Raw genomic sequence first — 16,152 nt, forward strand, 5'->3', positions numbered from 1 at the left:
TAATATGAAATGACCTTCTCTGTCTCTTTTGACTGATTTTAGCTTGAAGTCTATTTTGTTAGATATTAGGATAGCTACACCCGCTTGTTTCTTAGGTCCATTTGATTGGTATACTTTTTCCAACCCTTTACTCTGAGACAGTTTCCGTCTTTGAGGTTGAGATGTCTTTTTTTTTTTTTTTCTTTTTTTTCTTTTTCTTTTTGGTTTTTCGAGACAGGGTTTCTCTGTGGTTTTGGAGCCTGTCCTGGAATTAGCTCTTGTAGACCAGGCTGGTCTCGAACTCACAGAGATCCGCCTCCCGAGTGCTGGGATTAAAGGCGTGCGCCACCACCGCCTGGCGAGATGTCTTTCTTGTATGCAGAAGAAGGATGGATTCTGTTTTCATATATAGTCTTTTGGCCTGTGTATTTTTAAAGGTGAGTTGAGTCCATTTACATTAAGGGATATTAATGACCAGTGATTGCTATCTCCTGTTAATTTAGTTTTCATCGTTAGTGGTGTTAATTTGTGCATTTTTTTCCCCCTTAGGGATTTGCTGTTATGAGATCATCAACTGTGTTTTTGATGGTGTAGCCATCTTCTTTGGGTTGGAGTTTTCCTTCTAGTATTTTTTTAAAGATTTATTTATTTATTTATTTATTTATTTATTTATTTATTTATTTATACAGTATCCTGCCGGTGGCAAGAAGAGGGCACCACATCTCATTATAGGCGGTTATGAGCCACCATGTGGTTGCTGGGAATTGAATTCAGGACCTCTGAAAGAGCAGTCAGTGCTCTTACTCACTAAGCCATCTCTCCAGCCCCCTTTCTAGTATTTTGTGTAGGGCTGGGTTTGTGGCTAGGTATTGGTGAAATCTAGAGTTGTCATGGAATATCTTGTTTTGTCCTTCTACGGTGACTGACAGTTTTCTTGGGTACAGTAGTCTGGGCTGGCATCCGGGGTCTCTTAATGTCTGCATAACACTTGACCATGACCTTCTGGCTTTCATTGTCTTCAATGAGAAGTCAGTATAATTCTGATAGGTCTACCTTTATATGTTACTTGGACCTTTTCCTTTGCAGTTCTTAATATTTTCTCTTTACTCTGTATGTTTAGTGTTTTGATTGTTATATGGTGAGAGGACTTTTTATTTTGGATCCAGTCTATTTGGTGTTCTGTAAGCTTTTTGTATCTTCCTAGGCATATCTTTCTTTAGGTTAGGAAAGTTTTCTTCTATAATTTTGTTAAATAAATTTTCTGTGCCTTTGAGTTGAACTTCTTTTATACCTATTATTCTAAGATTTGGTCTTTTCATGGTGTCCTATATTTTCTTGATATTCTGGGTTAAGCTTTTGTTAGATTTAATGGTTTCTTTAACTGATGAGTCTATTTCCTCTATTGTATCTTCAGCGCTTGAGATTCTCTCTTCCATCTCTTGTAGTCTGCTGTTCATGCTTGCATTTGTAGTTCCTGATCTTTTTCTCATGATTTCTGTTCCTATAATTCCTTTGGCTTGTGTTTTCTTCTTTCTATTTCAATTTTCAAGTCCTGAATATTTTCTTTCATCTGTTTGATTTCTTTTTTTTTGTTTTCTTTAAGTGATTTTCTTATGTCTTCCGATTTTTTGTTTGTGTTTTCTTCCATTTCTTTTCTTTTTTTTTCATTTTTTTTATTTTATTGAGAATAAGAAAAAAAAGTTTCCGCCTCCTCCCAGCCTCCCATTTCCCTCCCCCTCCCCCACTCTTCTCCCCCTCCCCCCTCTCTTCTCCCCCTCCCCCCACTCCTCTCCCCCTCCCTCTCCTATCCAAAGAGCAGTCATGGTTCCCTGCCCTGTGGAAAGTCCAAGGTCCTCCCCCCTCCCTCCATGTCTAGGAAGGTGAACATCCAAACTGGGTAGGCTCCCACCAAGCCAGAACATGAAGTAGGATCAAAACCCCTTGCCATTGACCTTGGCTTCTCATCAGTCCTCATTGTTCGCCATGATCAGAGAGTCCGGTTTTATCCCATGCTGCTCCCGTCACAGTCCAGCTGGCTATGGTGAGCTCCCAATAGATCAGCCCCACTGTCTCAGTGGGTGGGTGCACCCCCCGTGGTCCTGACATCCTTGCTCGTGTTCTCCCTCCATCTGCTTCTCATTGGGACCTTGGGAGCTCAGTCCAGTGCTCCAGTGTGGGTCTCTGTCTCTATCTCCATCCATCACCAGATGAAGGTTCTATGGTGATATGAAAGATATTCGTCAGTAATGCTATAGGATAGGGTCAGTTCAGGTTCCCTATCCTCAGCTTCCCAAGGGACTAACTGGGGACATCGCCTTGGGCTCCTGGGAGCCACTCTAGGTTCAAGTCTCTTGCCAACACTAAGGTGGCTCTTTTAACTAAGATATGTGCTTCCCTGCTCCCCTATCCAACCTTCCTTTATCCCAATCTTCCTGTTTCCCCAAGTTCCCCCAATCCTCCCCTTCTTACTTTTCTCTCCCTGTCCCTCCTTATCCCCAACCCACCCCACCCCCAAGATCCCAATTTTGTCCCTCCTTTCTTCCATTTCTTTAAGGGAATTTCTCATTTCATCTTTAAGAATTTCAAACATTCTCTTGAAATTATTTTTTAGATCATTTTCTTCTGGTTCATCCATGTTTGGTTGTTCAGGTCTTGCTGTTGTAGGGTCTTTAAGTTTTACTGGTATTGTGTTGCTCTTTGTGGTGTAGCGTGTGATCTTACCTTTTCTGTTCATCTTTTCCTCTAATAGATGTGGTTGGGGCTGTCTGAGATTCTGTTGAATAATCTTCTATGTGCAGTGAATCCAAAGCTCAGATTGTTGTTCCTCGTGGTACAGTCAGTGTCACAGTTCTAGTTACCCCGTTGGTTACTCCGTGTGCCTGGAGATAGCTCAGCGCTCCTGTGCTTTGCTCTGCTCCGCTCCCTTGCAGTTTGCTGTCTCAGGCCTACTTTGGCCTAGGTTTCTGGCTTTGCCCTGTTTCTGTAAATCCTGGTCTGGTTTCCCTCCTGCAGAAGTCCCGGCCTTGGAGTTGGACCTGTTCTGGTGGAGATTTCTGACTCCATATCTGGTTGCTGGCTCAGTCCTGATCCGCCAGTGTCCCTGGACTGGGTTGGCTCCTGGCTTCTGCTCCTGGTGGAGATTGTTAGCTCTCTGTCCTAGGTAGCTGGTTCTGCAGTATACAGGCATTCTTGGAAGAATTTTTATGTGGTAAAATGAGTAAAGTGAGCCCAGAAAAGACTTGTTACTCTAGTCTCTTTTGTACCTGTCTTAAGTATTCACAATTTCTGAATTTTTTTTTAATGTGCATTGGTGTTTTGTCCACATTCATATTTGTGTGAGGGAGTCAGATACCTTGAAACTGTCGGTACAGATAGTTGTGAGCTGCCATGTGAGTGCTGGGAATGGAATATGGGTCTTCTGTAAGAGCAGTCAATGCTCTTAAGCACTGAGCCACCTTTCCAGCTCTGAGTCTTTACATTTTCTTAAGGGTTTAGTCATGATCTTGCTCTACTCTTACCTCCTCTGTTCTGTATTGAGCTCTTGGTTTAAATTTCCATCTATAATTCTGCTGTCTATACTTCCCTTCATAGTACTTTTATTTTTGTGCTTTCTGTGTAGTCATGCTGCCCACAAACAAAAAAAGACAAAAAGCAGATTAAAAAAGGATATGTCAGCCCTGGATGGAGTTTTTGTTGGTGCCATTTTCCCCAGTAGCAAGTTTATGTGTTGCTTAGGAGGTTGCTTAACATCCCATGTGAAGTGATTGGTTCTTTGTTGGTGTACAGTTTGTTGTACTTAACAAGGTATTTGTTTTCAATGGGCTCCTTTTGTCCTGTGGTTGTGGTACACCATGAGTGACAGCAGCTAGAGAGGTGTTCAGTGAGTACTATTTTTCGTTTCTACCTACATTTCTCACCTACAACAGTCCATTAGTAATGAAGAACTGCGTGCACTCAGTGCTGTGTTCTTGTAAAAGTTTGTAACAAACATTGTCTTATTTTCAATTTTAAATATTGTTTTACTAAGATCTGTTATTAGTATTTAGCCCAGAAAACTTGTATTTTTGAATCCTGGCATAAATGGAGAAATGGAGGTTTCAGAGTAGCCAGGCATGGTTTTATATTTTATAGGACTAGATGGTTAAAGACCTGCAAAGCTAAGATGAGAATTTAAAGTTGGCTTCAGCTAATTTGAGCGGCATATTCATGAAACCACTTTTCATGATTCCTGTGTTCCAGAAATTGTGTGTCTTCTGTGGTGATGGAAGCACTGCAAAGCAACAGTACAGTGTCTTGAGAACACATTCCTTGCCAAACAATTGTCAGTAATACTTGAGTTCTCCAGATCAAAGTTTTTGGTTTTCAGATTATCTCATTGTGTTACTGAGTATGCACATTCGGCGGCATAGTTAGGAACTTGTGACTTACATGTTTTTAGTGTCTGTCATTGCCCAGAGAAATTGGTAGGAATTTGGTAGAGAGGAAAATGATAGCTGTATAGAAGTGTGATGAAACGCAAACTGAGGAAAAGTGAAATATCTGTATGTCTGCTACTTTTGACTGATTTCTGGAGAGTGCAAACTTGAACTATGATTCATTAAGACACTGTAGTGTGGGACACTTTGTTATTGTAACACCAACTGAGGTCATTTTGGGTTTCTTCAGAAAACTTGACCAAATGTGACCAGACTCAATTTCTGCTCCATAAAACACCAAGACTACAAGTGTATTTTCTCCCAATGCTCACTGCAGAATTGAACTAAGTTCCTCACTAAGTTTGGTTTGCTACATTTGGGCTCCTGTAGGTGCTTGTGAGTTACAAGGATATGAAGTAACCTTTTAACCTTAAGGTCAATGGAGACAGCACCCTTTGGAATGGGATTCCCCATAGCAGGTGAATAGTGACAAATATCAGTGTAGGAAGTAGTTTGTGTTCTGCAGAGCCTTATACCTGACAGATGAGGTGAGGAAGGACAGATTTGTTTAGCATACAAGAATGATTAGAGCTGGGTTGACACATGGAATGGGTGTCACTTAAACAAGTGAGGATATGCTTGTATTACTGAGCTGCAAGGAGGTGATATGACACTTCTGATGTACTTGTGTGACTAGTGTTAGTATACGTTGGTGTAGATTAGCCAAGTTGGGATAGGAAGACAGGAGTGCCTTTGGGAATTTTGGAGCAGCAGCACCTTATAGCTGAGGGACTCAGGTTGGTAAGGAGATATACAAGTGATCTATAATTTGAGAGAGTCACTAAGGTTAGCCTATGTTCCGGCCTTGGGGAAAATCCCTACTCAGAACACAGGATTTAAGACTGTAACTTGGGCAGAGGTCAGTTCAAACTGGCCCTACCTACACTGTGGCTTGATAAGATGCAGCCGTCAGGAATTCTCTAGGGTTTTGCATCTTATGGCTGTCTGAGTTCTGAGGTCTGCAGACTGAAGACAGTTTCCTGTCTTGATGAGACCATCTTCCTTATGATTCTGTCTTAGACTCTTGTTTGTTTCCTCTGATCCCGTGTCTAATCCCTCTTGACTGTTCCATGCTCGTGTTGATCATGGTTTCCATCCTGGGAGATCTGAAAGGGAACTAGCTGACCCGTCCACTTGAGTCTCAGCCTGCCACACACAGGCATTAGGACACAGAGTAGTACACACATCCTCACTATCCCTAACTGTTTTTTATGGTACCTATTTAATTTTCCTTTCCTTTTTTCTTTTCTTTCTCTTTTCTCCTTTCTTTTTGCTTCTTCTCTTTTCTATAGAGAAGATTGAGGGCCTGGGAGATGGCAACAGTGCAAGCTTGAGGAACTGGGTTAGAATCTCTATTTTTTATGTAAAAAGCTAGGCATAGCTGATGGTGTCTGTAACTCAAGTGCTAAGGGAGGAGAGAAGAGGCAAGAGAGAAAGGCAAACCTCCGGAGCTCTCTTGCTGACCAACATAGCTAACGTAGTGAGCTGTGGTTTATTGAGAAACTTTGTCTTAAAGGAATAAAGGAGCAACATAAGAAGATACCTAGTGCCCTTCTCTGGTCTCTGTATGCACACATGTGGCCTTGTTGAAGGAAGTGTATCACTGGGGGTGGGCTTTGAGGTTTTAGAAGCCATGCTAAATAAGCCCAGAGTCTCTCTCTCTCTCTCAGCTACCACTTTAGCATCTGTCTGCATGCCGCAGAGATGATAATGGACTTAACCTCCGAAACTGTAAGCAAGCCCTCAGTTAAATGTTTTCTTTTATAAGAATTCTCATGGTCTTGGTGTCTCTTCACAGCAATAGAATGGTGACTAAGACAGTTGAGAATATCTTTTATTATTAATAGCATTGGACCATAATAAAAAAAATTCCTTAGTAAGTGTAAAACTTAAAATTTTTGTCTTTTATTGTAAGTTAAAGTACTAAATTAAAAAAAATTTAAAAATGTATATGTTAGTATACCAGGTACTTGTAGTACCTAAGGAGGTCAGAAGAAGGCATCAGTTTCCCTGAAACCTGAGTTACAGACAGTTGTGGGTTTTGCTGGGAACCAAATCTAGGTTCTCTGCAAGAGCAGCAAGTGCCCTTAATTGCTGAGCCATCTTGTTGGGTTCTAAAAACTGGAATTTTCTTTTGTTGCTTTTTAATGGTTATGTTAGCTTCCTTTAAGAATTTTTTTCTTCACCACTGGAGAGGTAATACAGTGGGCTGTACTTTCTATGTCCTATGCACAAAATACAGCGTGTGACTCAATTTCATCCCCACATAGCTTACACATTTCCCATTATTAGGGGTATCTTTTTTCCTGGGCTTCCCCATGGTGGCGGGGCAGGGGAGAAGGTGATTCTAAAGCTTGCCTTCTCATAGCCCCAGGAAGAATTTCACCTCCCCTGTTGACACACTGGAAGAGAACTGTCTCCTGAACTCAGCATAGTAAGTGTTAAAAGCAGTAGGTTTGGAGGCCTATAAAATTGCCACATGCTAACATACAAAGCAGATCAAACTGATTATGACCAATTCATGGAATATTTCATACTTTTTGTTGTTGTTGTTTAAAGAGAAGGTATTAATGCTATAGCCTGGTCTTTCAGAAGATCTTGGTTTAGAAAGTAGAACCTTAAGGGGCCTAGTTCCTGCTGACAATATTGAGGTGATATGAAGGTGGAATTGCTGAAATGTCTTATATTTATATTGCATTGTTTGTCGGTAAAGAATTGGGAAGAAAATCTTTGTTTTTTTTTTCCCTTAAAGTTTTTCCTTATTCATAAAAATATTGCTGCTTGACAAACAACAATTCCTATATGGGGTTAAGCAACATTTTTTATGTGATGTGCTTATTAAGATTTCTCATAACTAACTAGACTTTTTTTTGATCTGTAACCATCATTTCTTTGGGGGTGTGTTCTAGGGCATCATTCAGAAGATAGTGGACAGTCACAAAGTAAAACACGTAGCCTGCTATGGATTTCGCCTCAGTCATCTGCGATCGGAGGAAGTTCACTGGCTGCATGTGGATATGGGAGTCTCCAGTGTGAGGGAGAAATACGAACTTGCTCATCCACCAGAGGAGTGGAAGTAAGATTCTAATCCACTGTGGTGTGACCATGCTGGATTACTTTGTGTGTTAAAAATATGCACAAGAGGATGTCAGCTTTTATGCTGCTTGTAATCACTATTCCTGTGTAATAGAGATTGACTAGTAGTTACTACTAAACAGTGATCTCTTTAGAACACGTAGTTAAGCTTGTTTCTCTCTCCATTCCTTGTCGTCTATCACCATGGTCTTTGCTGATCACAGTTGTTCTCAGTACTTTGATGCTTGCACTTCTACTGTAAGTGGTACTGCTGCTTTATGATCTAGTGTTGATGTCTCATAGAGGGCCTTGACTTGTCCAAGCGGAGAGCACAACTGATGGTCTCATCCGTGGGCTAATAGCATACTTAAGTCTGGTAATCTACACTCACCTGAAAAGAATGGTGCACATTTGTTCAAATATACGAACAGTGGGAGTAAGCTCTTAATGATTCTGCTCAAACAGGAATGAAACAGAAATTATTTTGAGATGATTTAAAAGAACCTCCAATTATTTATCCTTTTCTTGGTTAATACTTGATAATTTTTATGAGTAAGTAAATCTTTTTAGTTGATAAATCTTAAATCTAAAATACTTAGTTTGAAGAGAAGTAAGTATATCTTTAAAAAGTGGGCTTCTTCCATGTTGTACCCTTAGGCATACACTCAAGAAGGTCAATACCTTCAACAAGGGCCTAGATCAACAGGGGAAGCCAGCTCCTTTAGATGAAATACAAATTCATACAGGTTTGTGTCAGTTGTGTAGTTCTTCAGAGAATGCAGTTTTATTTTCAAATCTGTGAGATAACTGGGGTAAGCAAACTATTCCTGGAGAGTATAATTAGGTTGGTTTATATCAACTGATACGGAAAGAAGATTTAACTTCTAAACACTTAATCAGACAACTTAATGATTAAAAATTAAATATCTAAATGGGGGCTGGAGAAATGGCTCGGAGGTTAAGAGCACTGACTGTTCTCCCAAAGGTCCTGAGTTCAATTCCTAGCAACCATATGGTGGCTCACAACCATCTGTAATGGGGTCTGGTGCCCTCTTCTGGCCTGCAGACATACATGGAAGGAATGCTGTATACATAATAAATAAATAAATATTTTTAAAAAATAAATATCTAAATGGCAAATGAAAATAACGTCAGATTTTCACTTGCTGCAGTTATGGTACACTCTTCTTTTGCACAGACACTTAGGAGGAAACTTCATTTTCCTTGTTTATGCTCAGGGAATTTCACTCTTGAGCACCATCTTTTCTGTTTTTGTTCTTCTAAGCCAATTTATTTTACCTTAAATCAAGTAAAATAGAGTAGGGAGTACTATTTGTAAAACAGGATTTGATGTTTGAAAAATTAATAACCCATGAATGTAGAGTTGAATATTGCTGAAAACATTGCAGAGATGACCAGAGGAAGTATTCTTCATATGCATGAAGAATGTAAAGATGTTATAACCCTTTCTGACCTCCCTTCCATGTGATGTATTTGTGTGATATGTATGTGTGCATTCTCTATTAAATCTTCACATGTCCTTGTATGGGGCACAGAGAAACCAGTAAGCAAACTGCTGCAGTCATCTGTGTAAAAAGTCTAAAGGTGGTAAACAGAGAAGAGCAGGGGTGGTGGAGTTCGAGACCAGCCTGGTCTACAAGAGCTAGTTCCAGGACAGGCTCCAAAACCACAGAGAAACCCTGTCTCGAAAAAAAAAAAAAAAAAAAAAAAAAAAAAGTCTTCAAGGCAGTGCTTCAGTTTCAATGTTTGAGTCGCTTCTGCCCAAAAACGTTCTGTGTAGCTTCACTACATACAGGGCCAGCTCCAGAGGTTTTGCCTGCTTTGTAGTCTGGCTCCTGCTGTTGCTCTCCTCCTTCAGTTCTACTGACATTGGTCCCTCTCAAGATTCAGCATCTACTCAACTCTAAGTGTAGCTTGGAATTGTCTTCCTCAGCCTAAATTGGGATTTGAGTCTTTTCTTCTTGTGCTGTCTTTGGTACTTGCTGAGTAAGCTAGCCTTCCATCTTTCTGACCTCTTTGGTCCTGCATTCTCCTCTGCTTTTTACCCTTTATGATTTTTTTTTTTTTGGGTTTTTCGAGACAGGGTTTCTCTGTGGTTTTGGAGCCTGTCCTGGAACTAGCTCTTGTAGACCAGGCTGGTCTCGAACTCACAGAGATCCGCCTGCCTCTGCCTCCCAAGTGCTGGGATTAAAGGCGTGCGCCACCACCACCCGGTTTCCTTTATGATTTTTTTACTTGCCCCATTTGAGCCTCCAGCGTTCTTGGTGGCTTTTATAACACATCAAGTGTGTTGCCTGAGGGTGTGGCTGTGGAATATACTCTTCTGTTCAGTGCCAGTGGGTGTCTGTGTTTGTTCAGCTTTTTCCCTCTGGAACTGTCATACTCTACTCTTGTTTTTTTCTCTGTTTATGCATGGGATAATATTGGTCTAGAGTAAAGTAGATTTTAATGAAAATGTAGTAAGGTTATGTATTGATAGTGTCATTGTAAAGTAAGCAAGAGAGAAAATAATATGATAGTGTCGAAATAGCAACCAAACAATATTTATTACAGTAAGGATAAAATAATAATAATAATAATAATGTGTTGTTGCCATCTAAGTTTTGTTTGACTGTATTTCATAATTTTGATAGTGTTTGTATTATTAATTAATATGGTTATTTGCTTGAATTTTCCCCATCAACCAGAGGATTATGTGCTTCTTCATTATTGTCTGTTGACTTGTTCTCATTCATCATGAGAAGAGCAACTCATTCATTCATTCATAGACAGCTTCTCAGTGTGTAGTTCTACCTGACCTGAAACTCACTATTTAGACCAGACTAGCCTAGATTTTACAGAGATTTCCCCATTTATACCTCCCAACTGTTGGGATTAAAAGCATGTGCCACCACAACGAATGAGAAGAGTAAATATTTTTATGATGCTTTTTTTACTTTTTTTTTTATTCTGTTCAGATGAGTCTTTGTCTGCTGTGGAATAGTGGTCTTGTTCCCTGTAAAGATTTATCACTTGTATTGGTTTTAATAAAACACTGATTGACCAGTAGCCGGGCAGGAAGTATAGGCAGGGTGACCAGACTAGGATGAATCTGGGAAGAGGAAAGGCTCATTCTGCAGTCACCACCCAGATGCAGAGGAAGCAAGATGAAAATGCTACACTGAGAAAAGGTACCAAGCCATGTGGCTAAGCATAGATAAGAATCATGGGTTAATTTAAGTAGTAGTAGGTAGTTAGTAATAAGCCTGAGCTAATAGGTCAAGCAATTTATAATTAATATAAGCTTTCTGTGTTTTTGTTTGGGACTGAATGAATGTGGTACCAGGTGGGACAGAAACTTCATCTACATCACATTTATCCTCCAGAGATTAATTGGTGTCTTCATCAATTGGAATGAATGTGTGTAGTTATGTGGTCAGACATGGTAGTATATGCCTTTAATCCTGATACTTGAGAGGCTAAGGCAGAAGGATTGTCCTGAGTTTCTGACCAGCCTGGGCTCCCTAGTGAGTTTCTGGCTAACCAGGATTTCATAGCAAGACCCTATATCAGAACAAACAAACAAGAAAAGATAATGGGAAGTGAATGTGTTCTGGGTCCCTACATCCTGGCCCATCAAGATGTTTTTATTGCATGATACCAAGAAACCTGTCCTTGCAGTCTAAATTTACCAGGTAGCCCTGTTGGAATCATTAGACTGAGGTGGGCACATTCAGGTTTCTCCTGTTACCGTTTCCTCTTTGTAATGAGGCACTGAGACCATGCAGTGAGTGTGGTTTCCCTGCACTGTCATCCATCAGTCACAGCATATGTTAGTGATTTTGCTTTGTAATGATTGATATGTTGATTTTTTTCATAGATGGGCATTTGTGCTTCCATCCTTCTCTGTTTTGTTTTTTTAATTGGATGTGTAAGAATCAGTTTGTCCACACCATGTTGCTTGTGAGGGTTATCTGTATTGTTTATTGAAGCTGTACTTTGTGCCAGTCTGTCTTAGTATCAGGGCTAATAGATCTTTTTAGTCCACTTTAGCTTTTTTGAAACAGCCTCCTGTTCCCAGTAGTTAGTCAACTTGTAGGCATCTTATGCTTACAATTCGTGTGAGCTCCAGGAAGCAAGATACCAGTGGCACTACTGAGAACAGATTGCTTTGAAGCAGTAACAAAGGATAACTTTATTGAGGGCATGTTATATTTAACTGTTTTTGGAAATCCATGGAGAAGCAACATAGCTAGCTCTTAGTGTGGTGACAGAAGTATAAAGAAAGAAGTGTAAAGAGGAGGTGAGGGGAAGCAGGATGTGGGTGTCAAGTGTCACAGGGTAAGGGCTATGGATTGGAATTAAATAAGATTGGAATTGAATTAGAGCACCTTGAGCAAAGAGTTTTTGTAAGATACACTCAGTGTAATGTGCTCAAATAAGACCGGAATCCTTTAGAAGGGCAGCCTTGTCTTTCTACATCTATAAGCAAACTGGATTTAGTTCCTTTTTAGGTAAAGTCATAGTGTCTCCCATTTTACTCTGCTCTTGGCTGCACTTACATGTTTTTACTGAAGAGGAATTCTACATCTATATTCTTTATTGCTTCCTAATAGCTGTAGCTAATTTGCACATGAGTATGTAGTGTGTATGCGCGTACATACACACACATGTGATAACAGGTAGATATTAACCTATCTATTTCTTACTGAGTTATGCACTTACCCTCTATTACTCTCATTTAGCTCCTTGGCCCATACTACCTCTTCATGGTGGGCCTAGTGAAGAGAAACTTTAACCCTCTGATATTATTTCTCTGCTCAGGATGTGATAGTACCTTTTCTCCTTCAGAAAACCCTATAGTCAGGATTTGCAGGGGGCTTTGTGACCCATCTTCTCTCTGGACTCTTATTTCTGCTCAGATTTTGCTTCTATTCTAGCTGCAATTCCCTTCTCAAGTGACCTATAGCTCCCTTCCTCACTTCCTTCAGACCATAGTCAAGGGTCACTGCCTCAGAATGCCTGAGTGCCCTTTAGCACTTTCAACACCCATTTCCCCTGCACATAGATTTGTGTTGTTCTCTGGCTTGCACAAAGACATAGAGTTTTGATAGCTAGCACCCTGCCTCTCTTCAGTGCTTGTTGAATAGTGATTAACATGATCTACCTTAGAGGCCGTTTATGGTGATGTGCCAATGGCTGTTCCAGAGTTGTGTTTACATAACTCATTTATTTTTCCAACATCCTGGTGAGAGTCAGGTCTCAAAACAAACAACAAAAAAGAAAGAAAGAAAAATGAGTTTTTATAAAAACTATGCTATAGTAGCATTGTTCCAGCAGTCAAAAAGTAGCAACAGTTCTTAAGGCCACAGTCAATTTTGAGGATAAATACTGTGTCATACCTTGGTGAAGTGCCTCCAAAGAGGATGGAACTGCTGCTGTTAGCTGCATACACTCTCATTTGCATGTAGCTGAACTGAAACACTACAAATACTACAACACACAGTATGCAATCCCAGGTGTAAATTATCTATGGAGGTACTTGAGGATGGGGCAAAGTGGGGGTACCTGACTTGTGGGCTCCAGGCCTTCTTTGACCTCGTGTTCTGCCTTATCACAGAGTGACTAAATTGTAGCAGCTGCTGCATGGATGCACAAGGTTTGTCCATTTAAACATTGTATGTGATCTTACTTTCAACATTATACTTCAGAGTTAATGAGTTATAGACTGTAAATTCAGAAAATGATTTATTTCTAATCATTGTATTTTGTGAATCATCTTTCAGATATGAATTGAGAATTCGTTACTTGCCAAAAGGTTTTCTAAACCAATTTACTGAAGATAAGCCGACATTGAATTTCTTCTATCAACAGGTATAAAAAACACTTTCTTTCATATGTTTTGTTTCTTTGAATCGTCTTTATTTTGTGTTTTATTTTAGAGTAATATTAAGCCTTGTAGTTGAGGTACTATAAATATAGAGTAGTCCAGCGTTAAAAGAGTGTTAGCTCATGAAAACTTAACTTTTCTACACTTCTTGAATTTTTGTATGCTTGGGCATGTCTTCAAAGATGCTTGTTCTGTATGTGGGCAGTAACCCTGAGCAGTGTTCAGTCATTATGCTTGGATATCAGTCAGTTTGTCATGTAGAAATCACTCTCTGTGAACTTGGATAATTTTTGGTGCCAAGTTTCATAATAAAGCAAAATGAGACTTCTCTTTAAGAAAGCCAAAGGCAATTACTTGTGGCCTGTCCCAGTTACTTTCCTATTCCTGTGATAAGACATCATGACCAAGACAATAATTAGAAGAGAGAGTTTATTTGGGGCTCACAGTTTTAGAGGATGACTCAGTGACAGTCATAGTGAGGAGCATGGCAACAAGCAGGTGTGCATGACTCTGGAGCAATAGCTGGAAGTTTATATCTTGATTCACAAGTGCACAGTAGAGAGCTAACTGGGAATAGTATGGACTTTTGAAACTTTAAAGCCCACCCCTAGTGACATACCTCCTCCAACAAGACCACAACTCATAATCCTTTCCAGACAGTTCCACAAACTGGGGGCCAAAAAGTCAAACATAATGAGTCTATGGAGACCATTCTAATTCACACTACAACATTCCACTCCCTGGCTCCCTAGCCTTATAGCCATATCAAAATCCAAAATGCATTTAGTTTAACTTCAAACGTTTGCATAGTCTTTCTATGTCAACACAGTGTAGCTCAAAGTCTTCTGATACTTAAGGCAGTCTCTTAATTTTGACCCCTGTAAACTCATACAGCAAATTACATAATTCTTGCGTACCATTGGCACAGAATATACATTACCATTCCAAAAGGAAGAAAAAGGGACATAGTGGTGAAATATTGGGCCAAACCAAGATAGAGATTAGACAGGGCAAACTCCAAAACCTGTAATGCCATGTCTGGAGGTTTGGATGGCTTTTCCATGTACCTTCTGTTTATTCTGAACACTGACTGAAGACAGTGCCAAGCTACTGAGGATCCAGCATTCCTGCTTGCTAACTGTACAGCAGGTGTGAGCTTGTGCTCTGAGATGACACATCATCTCTGTTTCTAAGACCCTTCCTGTCTGTTGTCAATACTTGTCTGCAATTCTCTTATTCATCCCCTCTTTTATATTTAAAAATTTTTTAATTCATTAGTATACCTTTAGAAATTCCTGGAAACTATTTTGTTATGCTTGTATATGCTTTTATGATAACTCACCAAGTACTAACGCTGTGAAAGAAATAAAGGTGACAGGTGTTGCTGCAGTCACCCCCTTTCCTGTGTGGTTTGCCATTGTCAGTAATCATCCAGAGTCTCCAGTGCATTGGAAAGTGCACAAGAAAATGAAAGTGCGATCAAAGCTTGAGTTTTGGAGATAAGTCTACATTTTAAGCTCTATTTAAAATTTGTTTTTGAGACCCTTTGTAAATTGTCTTATGAGCTTTATATATAAAGCAGGACTAATAAAGACTGCCCTGAATTATTACAAGGACCAGAAGTGATTTATATAAAATACTAGCCCCAGGACTTGACTGTTAGTAGATGTTCTTTAAATAGTGAGTCTTCTATGATCATCTGTAACCTTCAGGCTTTCTCCGAGGCAGTAAGATGGGATTGTGAGGATTCCGGTATTTAGACTGAATGAACATTGTAGTAAATTAACTCAGTGTGAGAATGGATAGTTGTGTGGTGTGTGTGTGTGTGTGTGTGTGTATACCATTTGAAGTATGGTACAGTCTGCATCATTTAATAATGGAGATATAGTCTTAGAAATTCATATTTGGGCAGTTTTGTCATTGTGCAATTACCATAAAGTACTTACACAACTAAGATGGATATATCACCATGTGGGTCTTAAGGAACAAACATTGTTTTTGTGGTCATTTTGTTGACTGGAATGTCATTGTATGATACATGACTCTATATGTAAATATATTGAAGTGCTTGATCAATCTGGTTTATTTCAGAAATGAAAGCAATTCTGATGGGATTAATAATAGAGGTATAGTTTTAAAATGATTCATTAGGGAAATAAACAGTGAAGGTGAGAAACCCTGAGTCTTATAGCACAACCTCAGGATGTGATTGTGTTCAGTGGCTGCAGAGAACACTGGAACAGAGGTCAGGCAGTGCTTTGTGACATATGGTGCCAGTAGAGGGACATTGCACAAAGTCTGTTCAGCTATTCGAAGGATACATGAGTGTTTTCAGGCCACAAATGGTTTCAGGCTGTGAATTAACTGTCTGAATTTTAAAGTAAAGCTCTCATATGTGAGGATGTTTCCCCTGAAGATTGTTATCATTATCTTTCTCTCTCTTTTTCTTTTTTCAACTAAATATACATTTGGCTTTAATGAGTGACTTAGGATACTTAATTGATTTTCCTGTCTGTGAATAGTGCTTAGAAATTGCTGTATTTGATCCTTTGGACATTTGGATAATGTTCTGTCTATCATCATTGTGGCATTGGAGGTCTGCAGTAGTGCCTCTGAAACCTGCCTTGGGTATTGAAAGCCACTGAACTGTCTTTTGGCTTTCCTCCCTTTATGAAAGTCGAAAGTCTCTATGAGAGTTATGAATTTAAATGCCGCTTATACTGCATTATTTCA

At 39.7% G+C, this 16,152-nt stretch overlaps 1 protein-coding gene across 4 annotated transcripts in view; it reads left to right on the plus strand.

Annotated features, from left to right (window-relative positions):
• The window catches only part of Ptk2 (protein tyrosine kinase 2), a 194,201-nt gene that overhangs the window by 57,388 nt on the left and 120,661 nt on the right, over positions 1-16,152 (plus strand). For 3 of the 4 annotated variants that reach the window (XM_050144978.1, XM_050144974.1, XM_050144975.1), the window contains 2 exons: positions 7,364-7,530; positions 13,316-13,403. In XM_050144978.1, coding sequence (XP_050000935.1) covers positions 7,364-7,530; positions 13,316-13,403 — 255 coding nt within the window. Of the gene's footprint in view, positions 1-6,822; positions 6,889-7,363; positions 7,531-13,315; positions 13,404-16,152 lie in introns of all 4 variants that reach the window. The other variant, XM_050144977.1, reaches the window with a different exon arrangement.

The sequence above is a fragment of the Alexandromys fortis genome, unplaced genomic scaffold (assembly GCF_014885135.2).
Source record: "Alexandromys fortis isolate MF-2015 unplaced genomic scaffold, M_Fortis_MF-2015_v1.1 scaffold_2_1_26212458, whole genome shotgun sequence".
Lineage (NCBI taxonomy): Eukaryota > Metazoa > Chordata > Mammalia > Rodentia > Cricetidae > Alexandromys > Alexandromys fortis.